The 21,541-nt window shown below is 41.6% G+C and overlaps 1 protein-coding gene across 2 annotated transcripts; it reads left to right on the forward strand.

Annotated features, from left to right (window-relative positions):
* Window positions 1-224: 224 nt before the first annotated feature.
* On the forward strand, window positions 225-15,041 carry GPR101 (G protein-coupled receptor 101). Of its 2 annotated transcripts, none has more exons than XM_056539793.1 (2): window positions 225-299; window positions 11,517-15,041. In XM_056539793.1, the coding sequence occupies exon 2, from the start codon at window positions 11,767-11,769 to the stop codon at window positions 13,030-13,032; it is 1,266 nt and encodes a 421-aa protein (XP_056395768.1). In that variant the 5' UTR covers window positions 225-299; window positions 11,517-11,766; the 3' UTR covers window positions 13,033-15,041. The 2 variants fall into 2 exon arrangements, with proteins under 2 accessions (XP_056395768.1, XP_056395767.1); XM_056539792.1 differs by lacking the exon at window positions 225-299 and adding an exon at window positions 11,132-11,283.
* The last annotated feature ends 6,500 nt before the right edge of the window (window positions 15,042-21,541 follow it).

Here is a 21,541-nt window from a genome sequence, read left to right on the forward strand (position 1 = left end):
CAGTGAATGTAAACTGTATATAAAGGTTGTTAGGATATTTACCCTGTATAGGACCTTCCTAAGGTCATGTGATATGTCATGTGATGTATGATCACATGATACCCAGAGTTCCATGGGCACAGGTAACCACAGGCAACCAGCTACCAATGGGCTTTAGTCCAGCCCCCTAGTATATAAGGGGCTATAGTCTCTATTCTCACTCTCTTGATTCCTGGACCCAAAAGCAAGCACAAGTCCTGTACAAGTCAAGTCCAGAATATCTAGGCCAAAGCCTATAAACCTGCAGCCACATCTAATCTGTGAGTACAAATCAAGTCTCTACTGTCCCTACCAAAGTTATGACAGTAGTACAGTGGCCTGCATCATCATTATAATAACTACAAGTCCAAGCAAGCCCGAGAGGTTCCCTGTGTCCCGGTCACCTCTGTGGAAGTTGGCTGTTTGTAAAGACTGTAAAGACTGCATCAAAACCCTGCTTTGGACTCTCATTCATCATATGCTGTTTTTGGGCTGGTTGTCGGCGGTACATTACACAACCACATCCTGGCGTAACGAACATTAGGGGTTAACAACATCTTGCCCCAGGGGTTAACACCATCTGAAACCAGCACTCACTGCAACACCCGCGGCCCTGCCGCTAACCACGGTAGTCACCACAATCAGTAGATACCTTTTTGATCGCTTTTTATAAAAATAAAAAAATTCTCTTATGTGAGCAAAAATTGGCAAATATTGCATTTGTATTGTCTTTTTTTGTTTACACAATGCTGGATATATTTATATATACACAGTGGTCCCTCAACATACGATGGTAATTCGTTCCAAACGACACATCGTTTGTCGAATCCATCGCATGTTGAGGGATCCGTGCAATGTAAAGTATATGAAGCTGTACTCACTAGTGTTGAGCGGCATAGGCCATATTCGAATTTGCGAATATTCGCGAATATATGGACAAATATTCGTCACATATTCGCGAATATTCGCGTTTTATTTTCGCATATGCAAATATTCACGCATGCGAAAATTAACATATGCGAAAATTTGCATATATGAAAATCTGTGCAAGCAAAAATTCGTATATGCGAAAATTAGCATATGCAAATTTTCGCATATGCGAAAATTCACACACCAGTCTCACACAGTAGTATTACAGCCTTCTTTACACCACACAAGCTGGAAGCAGAGAGGGATGATCACTGTAATGTGTACTGTGAAGAAAAAAAAAAAAAGAAAAATAAACACTAGTACTCACCTGTCCCTGCTGCTCCGGACCGCGTCCTCACCGCTCCCGATGCTGTCCCAGGGGCTCCCGATGCTGTCCCGCTGCTCCGGCGTCTTCTTCGGGATCCTCCGGTGTCTTCCGCATCTTCTCCAGGGTCCGGGCCTCGCTTTCTGGTGACGTTATTATGCTGCATAGTGACGTAATAACGACGGCGGAAAGCGAGGCCCGGACCCTGGACAAGATGCAGAAGACGCCGGAGGATCGCAAAGTGGACCCGGAGCAGTGGGGATAGGTAAGCGAACCTGTCTGGGATGCTTAAACTGCTATCCGACAGCAGCTTAAGCATTTTGCGCTGTCGGATAGCAGTTAATGTGATGGCCCCGACATATAAAAGCATCGTATGTCGATGCTGACATCAACTTGCGATGGCCTCGATTTGATCATATGTCGGGGCTATCGCATGTAGGGGGGTTACTGTATATATATATATATATATATATATATATATATATATATATGTATATATATATATATATCTTTATTGGGACATTGAGGGAAGATCATGGTGTGTTTACAGCATGCTGCCTTCTGCTAAACAATGCCACAGGCAGAGAAGCAGACAGGGAATGAGTGCATCAGGTGCTGCAGCCTCACGGACAGTCTTCTGTGAAATGATATGTTCTGCAACAGCTCTGGGTGTGGCAGGAGTGCTGTGGCAATGAAGAAACAGAGAGGGAGGACTGTGATAAAGAGCTGAGGTATAACAAATCGATTTCTGGTCTTTTTAGAACTCGAGCAGACAGTTTAGCAAAGCTAAATGCTACTGTAGCATTATATATATATATATATATATATATATATATATGCAAATTGAAAAATGTTGCAGTATCTTGTAATACCTTTTTTACTGGACTAACAGAATTTTGTAGAGACAAGCTTTCGGGATTCCTCCCTTGATAAAGAGAGGAATCCCGAAAGCTTGTCTCTACAAAATGCTGTTAGTCCAATAAAAAAGGTATTACAAGATACTGCAACATTTTTTGATTTGCATCTGCATCACTGGACTAATATGGCTACCCAAATTTACTACTATATATATATATATATATATATATATATATATATATATATATATACATACATTACATGTTCTGAATGTTATATTTATAACAGCAGCATATGCCAATGATTCTCAATGGTCACGCTTTAGTGTCTGATGCCTTCTAGTCATGTGAATGACTTGCATGTGATGTGTACAGGTTTGTCTGACCACCCTCAATGTATCCCTGGAAACTGTATTCTTATGTTGGCGACTATGATCCAATTACACTGTTACCTGATCCTAGTATTTAATGTCAGTGGCTTTCAGGTCGCAAATGCTCTAATAGCACCGAGGTTATGAAATAATTCCGTTTACCAGGCTGTTCAATTAAAACTACAATACCTACATCAGCACATGCACAATATGTAGGTGTGCAAACATTGCTATGGGAATGATTCATCACGCTCTGCAGTGTATTAACATGATCGCTCAGCTCAGATTTGCATTACCCAGAATAGAATTGCCCCATATTATTTTGGAGCACAAAGAGAGATTACACCTTGTCTTTCCATAAATTCCCCATAAAAATTGCCATATTTATTTTTGATTAATTGCTTTACTGTGTATATATATATATATATATATATATATACACACTGCTCAAAAAAATAAAGGGAACACTTAAACAACACAATGTAACTCCAAGTCAATGACACTTCTGTGAAATCACACTGTTCACTCAGGAAGCAACACTGATTGACAATCAATTTCACATGCTGTTGTGCAAATGGGACAGACAACAGGTGGAAATTATAGACAATTAGCAAGACACCCTCAATAAAGGAGTGGTTCTGCAGGTAGTGACAACAGACCCCTTCTCGGTTCTTGTGCTTCCTGGCTCATGTCTTGGTCACTTTAGAACGCTGGCGGTGCCTTCACTCTAGTGGTAGAATGAGACAGAGTCTACAACCCAAACAAGTTGCTCCGGTAGTGCAGCTCATCCAGGATCGCACATCAATGTGAGCTGTGGCAAGAAGGTTTGCTGTGTCTGTCAGCATAGTGTCCAGAGCATGGAGGTGCTACCAGGAGACAGGCCAGTACATCAGGAGATGTGGAGGAAGCCATAGGAGGGCAACAACCCAGCAGCAGGACCGCTACCTACTTTGTGCAAGAAGGAGCCGGAGGAGCACTGCCAGAGCCCTGAAAAATGACCTCCAGCAGGCCACAAATGTGCATGTGTCTACTCAAATGGTCAGAAACAGACTTCATGAGGGTGGTATGAGGGCCCGACATCCACAGGTGGGGGTTGTGCTTACAGCCCAACACCATGCAGGATGTTTGGCATTTGCCAGAGAACACCAAGATTGGCAAATTCGCCACTGGCGCCCTGTGCTCTTCACAGATGAAAGCAGGTTCACAACGAGCACATGTGACAGACATGACAGAGTATGGAGACGCCGTGGAGAATGTTCTGCTGCCTGCAACATCCTCCAGCATGACCGGTTCAGCGGTGGGTCAGTAATGGTGTGGGGTGGCATTTCTTTGGGGCTGCACAACCCTCCATGTGCTTGCCAGAGGTAGCCTGACTGCCATTATGTACCAAGATGAGATCCTCAGACCCCTTGTGAGATCATATGCTGGTGCGGTTGGCCCTGGGTTCCTCTTAATGCAAAACAATGCTAGACCTCTTGTGACTGGAGTGTGTCAGCAGTTCCTGCAAGAGGAAGGCATTGATGCTATGGATTGGCCCGCCTGTTCCCCAGACCTGAATCCGATTGAGCACATCTGGGACATCATGTCTTGCTCCATCCACCAACACCACGTTGCACCACAGGTTGTGTTATCTTAGTGTTCCCTTTATTTTTTTAAACAGTGTATATATATTATCTTAATGCTTTTGAAAATATGCTATTAGGTGAACATGAGGAACATGCATAGACTGACTCACCATGTAGCCAATAATTTGGGAGGCACAGCAACACCACTAAGAATGTTCCGGTATTAGTATAAAATGAAGTTGTTTCTAATGCAGTTTTATGTAAATAGTAACAAAACTAGGGTGTTTGCAAAGCTTTAAGAGGTGCAGGACCATTGGTGACATCATGGTATCCTGCAACACAGAGGGGGAGGAGTAATACTTTGATAGAATATAATAAAGGGAAGCATGGTATGTCTGTGAAAAAGGTGGGTGGAAGTGGTCTACTCTGTGAGTGATAGACTATAGAAGCATGAGCAGCAGTGAGTAAGGCTGGGTTCACACCACGTTTTCAGCCATACGGGACCGCATACCGGTAGGGGGAGCTAAAACCGGGTGCTCCTATATCCCTGCCGTATGCCGCCCGTATGTCATTTATTTCAATGAGCCGACCGAAGTGAAACGCTGACTCCAGTCCCCTCATTTTTGCCCCGTATGTGGTTTTCCACCGGTCCACCACGGTTTTAGGTCCGGTGGGAAAACCGCATGCGGAGCAAAAATGAGGCGACTGGAGTCAGCGTTTCACTGCGGTTGGCTCATTGAAATGAATTACATAGGGGCGGGATATGGGAGTGCCTGGTTTTAGCTCCCCCCAGCCATATGAGGTCCCCTATGGCTGAAAACGTGGTGTGAACCCAGCCTAAGAGAGGTAACATGAGGAGTAGTCAATGTAAGCGAGGTGCACGGGGAGCAGTCTGTGTAAGAGGGACATGATGTTCAGTATATGTGAGACACGAGGCAGTTTATTTGAGAGAGAGCATCGGGCAAGCGGAACAGTGTGTTTAAGAGATGGGGTTATGGAGAACAGTAGTATGAGGGGAAACAATAAAAAGCAGTGTGTATAAGAGAGGAGAGGGAAGGAGACCAGTCTGTGTGAGAGAGGGAGGAACAGTATGTGTGATAGAGTGTGTGGCATTCAGACCAGTCTGTGTGTGAGTGTGGACCATGGGGAGCAGTGCTTGTAAAGGTCAGGGGCATGAAAATCAGGGTGGGGGGTGCAGTTAAAAGAAGTGTGTATAAGAGAAGGGGAAACTGTGTGAGAGAGGGATCATGGGAAACTGTGGAGAGAGAGAGTGATCATGGGAAACTGTGGAGAGAGAGAGTGATCATGGGAAACTGGAGAGAGAGAGGGCTCATGGGAAACTGTGGAGAGAGAGAGGGCTCATGGGAAACTGTGGAGAGAGGGCATGTGAGAGAGATGAGAGAGAGATAGGCAGCAATCTAAGCAGCAATCTATGTGAGAGAAAGGCAAGGGGACTAGCCTGTGTGAGATAAGAGGGCATGGAAAGCAGTCTCTGTGAGAGAGGGGGGCACTGGGAGCTGTCTGTAAGGAAGGGGGATGGAGGTTGTCTATGTAAGAGAGGTGAGCATAGGGAGCAGTCTGAGAGGGTGCATGTAAACCTTTGTGTGAGGGAGAGACCATAGGGAGCAGTGTGTGTGTCTAAGAGAGGAGAAGCTTGGTCTGAACTAGGGTCTATTTCCATGTCTCCTCTAGGGTCTGAGTTTAAGAGAATCTTGTCTGAGTTCTCAGTTAATTTGGGGATCTGGTTCAAGGTCAGAATTACTTATTGTGATCTGGGATCTGAATTACCGGTACATTTCTTAGGAATCTGTTCTGGTATCTGGTTTGTTTAGGAACCTGGTCTGGGATTGATTTAGTTGTCCTAGCCAAGGTCTTAATTCATTTTGAGGTGTATTTAAAATGTTATTATAATGGCCCAACATCAATGTATAACATGGCCATAATGCAGACACATTTTATAGTTTATATTTCACATGTTTGTATGCTAGACATAGAAAACATTTACAATAGAACCTAGACAACTGGAAGTCATGGGTCCAAGTGTTTCCGTGCAAAAATACCCTACTGTACCCAGCCATAGGTGCATTTTTCTTTATTGTGGCCATAGCAACCAATCAGCTTAGTTTCTCATATTTATTTGGTAAAATTAAGGTTAACCTCTGATTAGTTGCTATATGTATCTCAATACTGTGCTAATAAATGCTACAACTTGTCCTATAAAAAAACACTTTTGGCTACATCAAAGTAAAAATAAAAAAAGATATGTCTCTTTGAATACAGGGACAAAGTTTTTTTTTATAAAACATTTTTTTATTGTGGAAAAGTAGTCAAAACTTCTTTGTTTATTTGTTTGTTCTTTACAAATTTGGGCACATTTATAACAAAGTTGAAACTAAAAGTTTAAACATTTCTCACCTTAAAGATATTAGTACAACTTCATTGGAGTCACTTGTGGTAACTGCAGTTGGTTGGACATGATTTGGAAAGACACAGCCCGGTCTATATAAGGTCTCACAGCTGATAATGTATATCAGAGTAAAAACCAAGCCATGAGGCAGAAGATCGTGTGGGTGACAGATCTAAAACATAACAAAATGTGAAAAAGGAAAGGGGTCTGTAGACTTTCTGAATGCACTGTACAGAAGATGAAAAAGATGCTCCAAGAATTGCTGACAATGAATTAATTCAAGAGGTAAAGGTAGAAATAAGGGTTTTAAGAATCAGTGAAATAATTATTTTATTTACCTACAACTTTTGAAATTTAGGGTATTTTCTTTTTTTTTGGACTTATTTAGTAAACAATGACTATAAATGTCAGTTGTAGAGCAATACAAAAATGGAGAGATTAATTTAAAACTAGTGAAGACCCAGGGGTTATGCTGCACATTGGCACCAATGACAATCTTAGAGGTAGGTGAAGGGCCCTGAAAGATTATTTCAGTGGTTTAGGCAGAAAGCTAAAGGCAAGGCTTACCTACACGGTAATATTTTCTGAAATGATATCAGTACCACGTGCCACACCAGAGAGGCCACCAGAAAGGCAGCAGGAGATTTGGGAGGTAAACAAGTGGCTAAAGAACAGGTGTAGAAAGGAGGGGTTTGGGTTCATAGAGAGGTGGACCAACTTTAGGCTCCACAGTAAGGATGAACTGCACCTAAATGGGTAGGAAGCAGCTGTTCTTGGGGACAAGATAGCAAGGAAGTTGGAGAAGTTTTCAAACTAGGGACTGCAAGGAGGGCAATCACACAAGTAGAGGACAAAATATTAAATTCCACAGGACAACCCAAAGACACAGGGCGTAAATGTACGCCCTGCACCCGATCCCGTTCTATGAAACATGCTCAGTAGCTGAGCACTTTTCACACCCGGGTTGGTCCTGGCAGCTGTTAGGGCGATGTCCGGCATCAACTCTTTAGATGCTGCAATCAAATTTGATAGGTGCGTCTTAAAGTGTAACAATACATTATCTAGACCTTTAGGTTAGCTGATGGAGACTACCCTTTCTACTTCTGTGCGATCGACGCTCCATCTCTGCAGGCAGCCTTAGTAGCCTGAAGTAAGGGAGCACCAACAACACTGATCAATGCTGTGCCATGGCATAGCATTGTTCAGTGTATGCAATCTAATGATTGTATGTAACAGTCTCTTATGGGAACAAAAAAAAGTTAATAAACTGTAAAAAAAATGGTAATAAATGTGAATTAACTCCTTCCCTCATGAAAGTTTGAATCACCCCCCTTTTCCCATTTTTTTAAAAATAAAATAATGTAAACAAAAATAAACATAAACATATGGGGTATCCATATGTGGCAATGCTGCATGCATAAAAGTCTGAACTATTAAAATATAATGTAAATTAAACTGCAGGGTAAATGGCGTGAACATAAATATTACAAAAGTCCAGAATTGTGTATTTTCGGTCACTTCGTATACCAGAAAAAAAATTAATAAAAAGTGATCAGGGAGTCATATCAAAACAAAAATGGTACAGATAAAAACTACAGACGCAAAAAATGTGCCCTCATATAGCCCCATATACGGAAAAAATAAAAGTGTTATAAATTAGCAGATTTCACTAATGAAAACTGAATGTCTCTTTACACAACAGAAAGGTGGTTGCACATCATAATTGTAATAAATGAAGGTTACAGAAATCTCCCATGCTTCCATCAGTAGCAAATGCATGTTTCGATGACTAATGCAAGGGATACAGGACAACATGTTTTGCGCTATAGCAAATCACATCTAGTCGCACAACCAAAATATTTTGCCATTTGTCTGCCACTGCTTTTTTTTTTTTTTTTATAAACTTTGTTTATTAAAGGGTTTTTCAAAATTTTACACAAACGAAACACAATGAACAGTACTTATAACAACGGTACAATGGGAAGTGGACGGGATGCAACCCGCCTATCAGTAATGTACAGCTATCAAGCCAGTATATTCGCCAGGGTCTATGACCCATACAACCTCAGTTAAACAGAATGTTTTTATGAATAATAAGTTCACCAGACATGACTCCTACCCAACGTCCTAGCCACCAGTTTTGACAAGCAATCACTTGAACACCACATATTTCACGCATCCGCACATACACACACCAAAAAAAATAAAAAATAAAAGGGGAGGGGGGGGGAAGGATTGAAATGTGAAGGAAATTTAGAAGAGGATAGCCAAAGAGAAGAAGAGAGACGCTACCACGGTAATATTAGGCTCCCAGAAAGTTTAAGCCAAATGAGCCGAGAGGCACAGGGGACCCAGAGAGTCACTGAGAGAGGCAAGGGAGTACCACTCCGTATGACGGAATGGCCATACAATATCATCCATTTGGGCTCTAGTGAGGTGAGCAATCATAAAAGTGCACCATTTGGTGAAGAATTTCTTTGCATTCCGTTCCCTGTGCCTCTCTGTGTCCAGTCTGTCGACCTCCAGAAAATCTTAAAGTTCCGCAATCACTGCAGCAATGGAAGGCATAGTCGGCTTAATCCATTCCCGCAGGAGTATGCGCTTAGCTACTAAAAGAACAACATGAATACATTTCGGGACCCATTTTGCTGTAATAAAAAATATTCAAATCTCAGAACTTACAAGAATTTGGCAGTTATAAGCAATTTTTATAAAACTGTGTCCCTGTAGCGGAATGTGACCCCCCGCAGAGGGATACAGTTTTCTGCTTCACAACCCTCTCCCTCTCACTTTATCTCTGCTACCCTCTCTCAGGGGAATGGAGAATAAGGTTTTTTACACATCTCCCAGCCATTCTCCCACCCGCACTGCAAAGATCTACCATCCACCCGCTAGCTGTTCCTGTATGGACTGTATGGGCATGCTGTGGGAGTTGCAGTCTTGCGATGGTAGATATGTGCCGAGCGGGTGGGAGAAAGGCTGTGGCTGCGCTCCACAGTCTGTCTAAGTGGTGTAGAGACTGTGTCCCCATCCATCTGAGAGAGTAGTGGGGATGGAGTGAGAGGGAGCCAGCTGTAAAGCAGAAAACTTTGTCCCTGTGTGGAGGGTCACATAGGGACAAAGCCCACCAAAGTCACATGTGACTTCCGACCTGGTACCAAAAATCCATCAGAGTTGGATCTGGTGTAGATGTCGTGCTGCAGTAGATCATGTTGCATAGTGACATCATTTACAATGCGACATTACAATCTTCATGTCACATGACCAGAGTCGCCATGTAGAGCTTGCATAATGAGATTGCCCCATGATTAACTATTACAGTTCTGTCAGTAATATAACAATAATGCAACTAGAATAATAATTTTAAAAATTCCTCCAGATTATAGACATTGCTGTTACATCCTCATTTAGAGTGCACTGTTTCTTAAACCTTTTTTAAACGGGCGGACTATCATGCAAATACATGCTGCTCATTCCTATAATCGCCCCATGTAAAATGGCCAACCATTATCCAGAGAAGGAGCAAACACTTGGATGATCATGTCTTTTGTGCAGCCATATACAATATCGCTTTTGGCTGCACATTGCCCTGTTTAAGCAAGTTATGCATGGCCGACACTGATGAATTTAATGGGCTGCAGAAATGATCGGACAATCGACTGAGCCTTGCGAAGACTCATTGGTGCCCATTACCATCCTCCTATCAGCTTATGTAAAAGGACCTACTGGCCTGTACAATCACAGGCTACTGAGCGTGTGTGACCACTATTAAGGGACACATTTGGTGGACGTTCTGAGCGAGAAGTAAAAGAATAATAGGGGGCGCCATGACGAGTATGTAACAGCAATATCTACATACAGAAGCATTTTTTTTTAATGCTTCCAATAGTAAAAATGATCGTTTTGCATGATCTAACAAGGAAATGTAATAGTAATTGTTGGACTTTAACAAATTAACATCCTTCAGTAAGGTGTAATATTTCCTGAATTTGACTGATCATTTTGGCATCATAGATGCAACAATTATCTTTCCTATTGGTAGGTAGCATGGAATGCACTATTGTATTGTCCATGACTGCCTTACAATTGCCACTCATCCAGTCCAACCCCTAAAACAGTACTACAGCATATAATAATATAAAAAGTCTCCAGGCAGAGGAATGATTGACAGGCGGTAATCATCTGTGGGCTTGTTGGTATCTGCGAGAAGATGTAATGAAAGCAAAAACTGCGTTGTCAATGCATACGACTTGCTATTATATTGCAAGTTAACCTAATGGCAATATGTGATGTTATTTGTTTTCGAGTGTCTTCTCTGTCGCAGAACGTCACATGCAGTTAGTCATAGTGTCACATCGGGCAGATTTGGTAAATACGTCTCATATTTTACTAGGTCTAAGCAGACATTTGCTCTGAGATTGAGATGCATTGTTTAAACCAAATGTGCACTGTACAATGCCCACCACAAGGGGGATGAGGAATCCCTGCCAACTTCATTATTTTAAAATTGAAAGTCATTAGAGAAGGAAATATGTAAAATGTTTTAATGCAGCAATCTGCTGGTTCTGAAAGAATGAGTGTGCCAGTGTTGGTACAGCTCCCTCTGCTTGCTCATCATAAGCATCTCCATAGCTGAAGCAAGGATCATTGGGGGGAGGGCTGCAAAGACGGGGGAGAGGAGGAGGAGGAGGGAGAGGGCTGATTTCTCTCCAGCAGCACTGAGCTGTCCAAACCACAGAAATAGACACAACGGGGAGGGGGCATGGAGACAGATCTATCATTGTATCACCTTCCTCAGGACCACAGGGGATAAGACAATGCTCATCAACAGGTAAAAAGACCCTTGCAGTTTTTTCCATTTCCATTATCATCATAGGCATCGTATTGGGGGAGCTATCCTTTTTTGTCACAATGCAGACCCTTTAGCACTGCAACAATGCATATACGTATAAGTATATATTATGCTTTGCAGTGGTGATGTTGCTTCTTCTAGCTTACATGTCTATTCAGAATTGTGGTTTTCACTAAAAAAATGGTGTTGTCATTTCTGTATTCACTACATAGGCCTCTCTGGATAAGAAGTGAGAACCTAGATAATTGGCAGCATGTGAAGTCTTGGTTAACCCAATATGAGTCTCCCTGATGCAGTAGAAGAATAATGCATGGACACGGCATAGACAGGAGAACTCTATCGAGTAGTGCCATGGATGACATAGGTATAGAATAAGCCCCATCATTATCATTCTGAGCTACAGCATGCATCCACCAGTCGCCCCATACTGAATGGAGGGGTAATTGGGGGCTCTAGTTCAACATGCAGAGGCTGGGTGACCGCAGGGCCACTGGGAACCAAAGTAATTTCTCTGCAGAACAAGGACCACTCTCGATGCCAGACACAGTCCTCAGGATAGCACTCATCATTTCGCTGCTTTGCCTATCTTTGTTTGGGAACATTATGCTTTTAGTAGTTTTTCACCGAAAGCCCCAGCTACTCCAGGTGGCCAACCGCTTCATCTTCAACCTCTTGGTAGCCGATCTACTGCAAACGGTCCTGGTGATGCCTTGTGTCATTGTTACCTCCCTCCCAGATATTTGGCCTTTGGAACATGGACTCTGTGGTGCAGTAGTGGTGCTTATGCATCTGTTTGCATTTGCTGGAGTAAACACCATCACAGTGGTTTCGGTAGACAAATACTTGGCCATTATCCATCCATTATCCTACCCTACCAAGATGACCCCAAAGAGAGGAAGTCTTCTCATCTTCTTCACATGGATCCTCAGCGTCCTTCAGAGCACCCCTCCTCTTTACGGATGGGGCAAGGTGGAATTTGATCTACAAAGCCACTATTGCAAAGTACTATGGGCTTCGAGTTATTCATACACCATGCTCAGCGCCTTATTTTCTTTCATCTTGCCAGTGAGCATTATGTTGGCGTGCTATGGGATGGTGTTCAGAGCAGCCAGGAGGCAGAATGCCTTAGTTCACCCGGTTCAGGCAAATGGATGTGACAGGTCAGATGGGACAAGATCATCTGCTTTAAATGCACTTGACAAAACAAGTCATCACAGACCGCTCTATCACTGCAAAGCAGCCAAGGTTATCTTTGCTATTTTATCATCCTACATTATCAGCATGGGTCCTTATAGTGTCCTGAGCATCATCTCCTCCTGTGCTGGTACAATCATCCCTAAATGGGTAACATCCATAGTCCTTGTCCTCTTTTTCCTACAGTGTTGTATACATCCTTATATCTATGGATATATGCATAAAAGCTTGAAAAAAGAATTCCTTTTGTTGTTGCATGGATTTTTTTGTAAGCAGGTGCACCCTCAAAATGCCATAGTAGATAGTTATATTATACTGACAGATGGCAGAATCTTTCAATCTCACTTCTCTACTGGACCTACGGTAAAATTCCTAGAGGAAGAAACTACTATATCTGTAATCACCGGAAAGAGTCTAAATAACCTTAAGATAAAAGACAGTAGAAAAGAAAGCAGTTCTGCCAATATATCTCCTGAAAAACAATCCATTCAGCAAAAGACAGATCCCGACTTACCCCAACTCATAAGCTGCTAAACAATTGAACTTTTGTAACTTATCTAAATATGTGGAGGTTTTCTGTATGTAAAGTTGGTCTAAAAATTTGGGTATAAAACGTAGTGGTACTGTGTGTGGTTTAACCTTTTCATTGCTGGCAGGAGTCTGTGGGGTAAGGCACTACATGTTTTAGGGCAATGAAAGGGTCAAACTCTCCTGAATTGTGGGGCTAAGCGCTGTATGTTCTTGTAGATGTGCTAAACAGATAAATCTAATTTTTTTTATAATAAAAAGAAATAGAAATTATATCTATATTAGGAAGCAGACCAAATCTGTTCAGAATTATAAAGGGAATCTATCACTAAAGTTATTTTATAAAAGGTGCCTGTAAAATAGGGTAGAAATATGTTCTTCAATAGTATAAGTGCCAAATTTAGATTTTTTTTTTTTTTGTGTTGATTTGATGTATTTCAAAGAATATCATGCTTGAAGAACCTATGGTCTATATCCAGCTAAAGAACAACCCATAGCCCATACCAGTCACTGTATAACCTACTCAATGTGAATGATGCATCCTATACAAATGAACTGAATACCTAAAGCACTGACCCCATCCTATCAGTCCTCCATTAATTCCCTCTCTGGTCGGGATATTGGATACAGAGGGTTACCTTAGGGCAGTGGTCTCAAACTGTGGCCCTCCAGATGTTGCAAAACATCAACTCCCAGCCGTTGGCTGTCCGGGCGTGCTGGGAGTTGACATTTGCAACATCTGGAGGGCCACAGTTTGAGACCACTGCCTTAGGGCCTCCAGAGTTCCCAGGCCTGCTTGAGTTGCTACGGCTGCTAACCTTGTTGCTAAGCCACTGATACCAGTAAAAAATGAATATGGACCCATAGATTGCCTTCAAACATGATATGATTGTTCACATCTCTCAATATGTTTGTGTTGAAAGGTTCTTTGGCAGGATTGTCTCCCAACAAAATCATGTTGTCAGTGGAATGTGATAGAAGTGTTGAGCCCGGTGCTGGCAGGCATTCTTAGTGCACCAGGCAGAAACGTTATGCATAAAAGTATATGGGTGTGCAGCTGTGCACAATAGAGGGGTGCAGGCCCTGTGATTAGGAATTGCGGTGTTCTGCTACGTTGCCTGCACTATACCCCTCTGCTGCAATGAACAGCCTGTGCATGCCGGCACCGGGAATTCTAGGAGCAAATTCTGTATGAATGTGTCAGAAATGTAGCTTTACTGGTTTACGTTCGGTTTCCTTCCTTCATTTCTGATTTTACATGTTGGTATATGTCCAGCTTCATACCAAGACTCATTTTCTGTTCCCTTTAAGTAAGCCATAGACAGGACAATGTTTGATATGACGATCAGGTCAAGAAATGGGCTGTTACATACAGCAAAATTTCTCCAAAAGACCACCTCATTGAGAAGTGCACCCCCTTATGCAGAGCAGATTTTGTGTGACAGATTTCTACCGTCCTATAGTAGCCCACTTTTCAGTGCAATTTTGAGTGGTCTTCTCAAGGAAGTTTCATTTGAATGCCAAGCAACTCTTTAGGTCAGAAGCATCTATCAATGGATTCTACAATTTTTGCATATGATGCATTCTTTTTTTTTTTTCTCATAGCCAAAAATTTTTTAAAATGTAAATAAATAGATGGGGAGATGTTGAGGAGATATCTCATAGACCATGGGGCATCTGCTGACATGTATGGCCATTAATCTTTATCTTCTAACACTATATATATCTTATGAATTGAATACATACAGATAAAATACAGATCGTGCAGTAGAAATATATAAAATAATATCTAAAAACGTCCCCTAGTGGTGGCCATAAGTAGCTGACATATCCTAGATTAACTAGATAAGAATAGGAGAAGTCCGGCACTGCTGTCCAAACGAGACCTATCCCAGACAGAAAGTCGGTAACTGTTCACATAACTCGTGCAGTGCCGGGGGTGCAATCCAAAAGGCAAAGACAGATACAATCCAAACCAGGAGAAAAACGAAAGGATGCACTCACCCGGGAGTCTTGATAGCAGAAGACTTTATTGATTCATCGGTACAACACACAGGCGGGTAGGCGCAGAGGAGCAACCTCGGTTGCTCCTCTGCGCCTACCCGCCTGTGTGTTGTACCGATGAAACAATAAAGTCTTCTGCTATCAAGACTCCCGGGTGAGTGCATCCTTTCGTTTTTCTCCTGGTTTGGATCATAGATTAACTAGGGCTGTTTAAAAGGAATCATTTGTATGAACTATAAAGCTCCATCCATTAAAATGGTATAGGTCGGACATTAAAGAAGTTATCCCGGATTAGAAAATCAGAGCTGGTTTCAAAAACAGCACCACACTTGCCCTCAGGTTTGGTGCGGTATTGCAGCTCAGTTCCATTGAAGTAAATGTAGCCAAGTTGTAATACCAGACATAACCTAAGGAAGGACGGGTGTGGTGCTGTTTTTTTTTGGAAGTAATTAGCTCTGTTTTTCTATTCTGGGGTTGCCGACAATTATCAGAAAATTGGGGGAAGTTGTAATCCAAAAATAAAAAAATAAATACTCTTCACCACGCCTAATTCTGCCACAGGCCAGGCCTACACCAATAACATCAGGTATTGTTAACATGACATGGCAGCCAATCACTGGTCTCAGCAGTCAGGTGCCATGCATGCAAGCAGAGACAACTGAGATTAGTGATTGGTTGCCGTGTCATGTGAACAATATACCTGATATTGGTGCAGGCCGGCAGGGAATGGCATTGGTGGCAGCACTGGAGTGGTGTCAGATTGAGAAGTGAGTATAGTTTATTTTTTTTCTATTTTATGTAGGTTACAGGTGTTGGCACTATGCAAACACCAGGGAACCAAAATAATAGTAAATATTAAAAAGAATTTGCCCACTTTGGACAATACTCGCGTATTAACAAGGTTTCTTGACAATATTTTTGGATAACTTTATTCTTGAATATTCTGCCTAACTGACAAGCAGCAGGGAATTACAGACAGATAGCAGGGGTGTTCAGGACAACAGTTCCGCTCAACTAGAGGAAGTGCGCGCCCGAAAGAGAAAGTGCTTGTGGACACACAAAATAGTTGTCTGTCTGTAACTTCCTGCTGCTTGTAAGTTATTCAGCGTTTTCACGAATCAAGAAAAAGTGGTGAGTGCCGCGTGTTTATTCTTTGCAGTATTGGTTTGTTGATGCTGATGGACACTAAGCACAATCACTAATGTGGAGTAAAGGTGTCGGTCCACTGCAGTAACTGACCTTCGTAGTGAGCAAGTGTGAACTGAGACATACAGCGCAGTGCCAGATCTTATTCTTACACGTGTGATTCTTGACAATATGCTGTTTATAAAATGTCCCCCTGCTGAGACCACTGTTAACTGAAAGTCCAAGAAATAAGTGTTCATTTTTTTCTACAGTGCCATCACAGGGGGAATGAAGCATTACACAGTACAGTGATATAATTTAAAGTGCTATGTGATGCAGGACAGGTCTTCCAGAACAAGACACACTCTTAGGAACCATTCATCACTGTGGCCAAGTAATGAGATTCCTAAATAGGGTTCCAAAATAGAATTTTTACCTCAAAATTCCCTATAGGGCAGTGGTCTTCAACCTGCAGACCTCCAGATGTTGCAAAACTACAAATCCCAGCATGCCCGGACAGCCAACGGCTGTCCGGGCATGCTGGGATTTGTAGTTTTGCAACATCTGGAGGTCCGCAGGTTGAAGACCACTGCTATAGGGTGCATGAATATTGGTTTTCTAAACCGCCTAAATAATACATTAAAATGTAAATGTTGTTCTCACCAGGGACGTGTAAAACAAAGCATGGATTATATAGGCAGGGATTTTACTGTATAAGTGAGCCCATTGATAAACACTTGAACCAGATTTTCCTGGAATGGCTGCTTAGAGGGAACTATACAGAAAATGCTGAGATACATCTTGTTTCGTTAAAGGGAATCTGTCATCAGTATCACCCGCATTTACCAGTTGTACGTACAGCCTTGTAGTATGGACGACACTGATGACAATGATGTCTCCATTCCACCACAATCCTAATTCTTCGGTACAAGCAAATGGCCTTCTCAAGCCCCCTGTGCACAGTGATGTCCAGCCAACATCTTCCTATTAATGCAACCCCACCCCCACCCCACCCACCAAGCATGTAATTTGCAAGTACCAAAGGACAGGAATTGTGGCACAATGGAGGCATGGAGCAGGGAGTGGTAAGTATAATTGTCATCAGTGTCATCCATACTGCAAGCCTGTGCTGGTGATACTGATGACATATTATCTTTATTCCAAAAAAAAAAAAAATGATATTGATAAGATGATACGTACAGCTTTTCATTGAATCCATTATTAAGTATGGTCATAAGCCAACTGGTGCACCCCTTGGGTTATGTTGTGTGGGTGATCATCCTTTGACCGCAAAGGTCCACATAGATCTTGGATCAACAGGTATTGGTTCACATGTAGGATTTTGGTCAGTATTTGGTCAATATTTTAAGCCAAAACCAGGAGTGGAACCAGCATTAAAAAAAAAATCTATAATAGAAGGATTTGCACCTTTTTCTGTGTTTTTGAACCACTCCTGGTTTTGGTTACTGACATTGGCCAAAATACTAGGTGTAAACCCAGCCTTGCTGTTGAGAGATTCAGGCTATGTTCACATACAATTTTTTTTTCAGCTGTTTTGGTAGCCATAAAAATCATTATTTTTGTAAAAAGTAATTTTAGTCAAATTGCTAAAAAAGAAAAAAAAAACAGCCATTTAATGTTTGCACCTGCTTTTTATTTTTTAACTTTGGCAATTTTTTACTCTAAAAATAGCGGAAAACAATGAACATGCTTATTACTTTAATGGCCGCTACTTTAACAGGCGATTTTTTCCCTCATGTGTGCACTAACAGACTTTTTTTCTAATTAATTTTAATAGAAAACATTAGTAAAAGAATTTTGTATTAGTAAAAGAACTTGCTTTTACCTAAAATATTGTTTTATAGCAAGAAAAAAGCCCAATTTTACTGTGTGTGAACATGGCCTGACTCAAGCATTAAAATGTATGTATTTACTGCTTAGTGTAACAAATATTTCATTCAGCAGTGAGTGAAGTGTTGGACTGGTGTGACTTAATGGCCTAAAAATGTCATTTGGCTTTATTTACCAGTGTTACATTATTAGAACTAAACAAAAAGTCATGAATCAAATAGGTATAAAAAAAAATCTATATATAGAGTTTATTTATTTATTAAATTATTTTTTTAATAATTTTTTTTCAGCTGCCTTATGATTGTAAAACCACATGTAAACCTATCATGTATTGCAGTACAGAGGGTTAATATATTGGCACTGCCATGATAACATATCAAACCACAAAAGTAAATCACTTTTGCCTTGTGAACTTTATTGTGTTATGTGTCTCCATGATAAATTCCCTTTATGTTATTATGTAAAGCGGAGTTGACTGAAATGATGACTCTTGGACTTGGGTAACCTTCTGCTGTTGGTATGCATTTATTTAATATATAGGAATTGGGGGTATTATACCTTTTCTGTCAGGTTTTTTTTTTGGTTGCTGATTTTTCCAAAATGTACTAAGAATGTGTAAAATATTGCTGTAATTCTACTCAAACTTGAAAATTTTGGCCTGACTGCAGTAAACTCCAATACCCCTCATCTCCTATGTCACTCTAAGAGTGCAAAGGACTAAGACATGGGGCTTCTCTTGTTTAGGCCATACTGTAGCTGTTGCAGCTCCTGGCCGGGCATGGGAGGTACACTGGGGTCATTGCTACTTGGCTTTACCAGCATAACAAATATACAGCATATAAAGAATATACAAGAAATAAAAATTTGGATATGGCCTTGTAGAGCTTATGCTTTGCAAGTCTGGGAAGTAAAATCAATGGTGAACACAGTGTTCTCCCCAAGCCATAGAGAAGGACCAATAAAGCAGCTCTACAATGTGAAGACCCCATCAAACAACTAATATCTCAGCTTCTTGGTCCAAATGGTATAAGGGAACTGAGGTTTTACTGCAGCTAAACCTGAATCCTTAGGTAGGGTAAAGTTAGACTACAAAGGAAATCTGTCAGAGGCCTTCACTTAACTTAAAGGGGCATTCTAATAATAAACTAATCTGTGGGGGTCCATCTACTTGGATCCTGAGAACAGAGTTCCAATTATCCTCTAAAAGGCAAATCACTGAACTCTTCAATGTTGGGCAGCACTGTAGAGAATGAATATAGTGTTGGTTCTACCTGCACAGTTTGTACCATTCATAATGGGGATACTTTTCTCCCTGTTCTCAGGATCCTTTGCTTAAAGGGGTACTTCGCCCGTAGACATCTTATCCCCTATCCAAAGGATAAGGGATAAGATGTCTGATCTCGGCTGCGGCACCCCAGACATCCGGTGCATGGAGCGAACTTTGCTCCGTACCAGATGACTGGCGATGCAGGGCGGAGGCTCATGACGTCACCGCCACACCCCACTCGTGACATCACAGCCACACACCCTCAATGCAAGACTATGGGAGGGGGCGTGACGGCAGTCACGCCCCCTCCCATAGACTTGCATTGAGGGGGCGTGGCTGTGACATCACGAGCGGGATGTGGCCGTGACGTCCTGAGCCTCTGGCGCTGCACCCAACGCCCTAAACTAACACTGGGTGCAGCAGGGAAATCACGGGTGTCCCCAGTAGCGGGATCCCCACGATCATACATCTGGTTGCCTATCCTCTGGATAGGGGACAAGATGTCTAGGGGCGGAGTACCTCTTTAACTAAAGCATCTAAAGATGCTTTTCCCTATCCACGGGATAGGGCATAAAATTCTGATTGGTGGGAGACCAACAGGGGAGACCATAAAAATCAGCTTGTTATCCCCTATACTATGGATAACTTCTTAAAATGGGAAAACCCTTTCAAATAAATACAGCAGCAGAAGGGGGTTGAACAACAGTATCATACCTTGTGATGTGAAACATCTGTAAGGAGATATTCCGTTTCATGTAATACTAAATGTAAATGAGATGCAAGTGTCCATTGGGTGGGTCTTATGCCAGCATGTGCCCACTATGTTTCCCACTATATTCCTCCTTTGAGTTGATTGACAGCATTTCTGCAGTTTCAGTGCTAGCAAAAGTGACATCGGACAGCAAAGGGGCTGTCAACTGAGTCATAGGAGAAGCAGGACTTGGACAGTAGAAGAGATAGCAGGCACTTTTGGCTCATTTACATATTATGTAAAAGTGGAACATCTCCTTAGAGACAAATCATTTCACATGGTTATTAAGGTTTTGCAACCTCCTACCTTCCACTGTAGTTAGTTAAAATAAAGTGTACCTGTCACTTGCAAAAGCTGTGAAGAGTGCATAGCTGAGTTCTCCTCTTTGTGCATGCTACCGAGACAAACCCATAGACTTTGCATTGCAAACTGGGGGGTCTGAATTCTACCCGACCGATCACAGACCCCACACAGACCCTGACTGATCAAAACTTTTGACATGTCTAGGATTTGTCGAAATGTTTTTCCAAGTGACAGTGTCTATTTAAATTAAAGGGATTCTCTGCTGGAAAACATTTTTTTTTTAATCAACTGGTGCCAGAAAGTTAAACAGATTTGTAAATGACTTCTATTTAAAAACCTTAATCCTTCCTGTACTTATCAGCTGCTGTATACTACAGAGGAAGTTATTTTCTTTTTGAATTTCCTTTCTGTCTGACCACAGTGCTCTCTGCTGACAAGAGAGTAGTAACAAATCCCCATAGCAAACCTATCCTGCTCTGGATAGTTCCTGACATGGACAGAGAGCACTGTGGTCAGACAGAAAAGAAATTCAAAAAGAAAAGAACTTCCTCTGTAATATACAGCATCTGATAAGTAATTTACAAATCTGTTTAACTTTCTGGCACCAGTTGATTTAAAAAAAATAAATAAGAGTTTTCCAGTGGAGTACCCCTTTAAACAATGGGCTTTGCTAGATAACCTTTAAAATATCTGAACACACAAATGTTCCACTACTTAGCCATCATGCAGATCTCGAAGATCACAGCACTCAGGAGGTACTTTTTGCTCTGTTAGTACAGATTGTATGTTCATCTTTGCACATGACATATATACATAGATGAACTTATGTAAAGAAAATGTGCCCTCTATGCAAAGTATTCAAAGCCGCCATCTCTGAGGTCTATACGAAAAAAATTTAACACCCAAAGAATCTCGAATCCAACCTAAGGGTACGTTCACACGTGCATATTTTCTGCTACAGATTTGCTTTAGAAGATTTTGCTTAACATTGACGTCAATGGGCATCAAAATCGCAGCAAAAATGTCCACGTGTGAATGCACCCTAAAAGGGTATTTGGGCCCATACATCCTAATGAATGTCACAGAATGGGGTGACTCACTCAGGACTCCAATTTGAGAGCTAAAACAAAGAGCTGATCCCATTTGTAACCAAATTTACTGACATTTAAAATAGTTAAATATTTATTTTCTCCTTCTACTTGTTTCTGTTTACA

Source organism: Hyla sarda, chromosome 9 (assembly GCF_029499605.1).
Source record: "Hyla sarda isolate aHylSar1 chromosome 9, aHylSar1.hap1, whole genome shotgun sequence".
NCBI classification, from domain to species: domain Eukaryota; kingdom Metazoa; phylum Chordata; class Amphibia; order Anura; family Hylidae; genus Hyla; species Hyla sarda.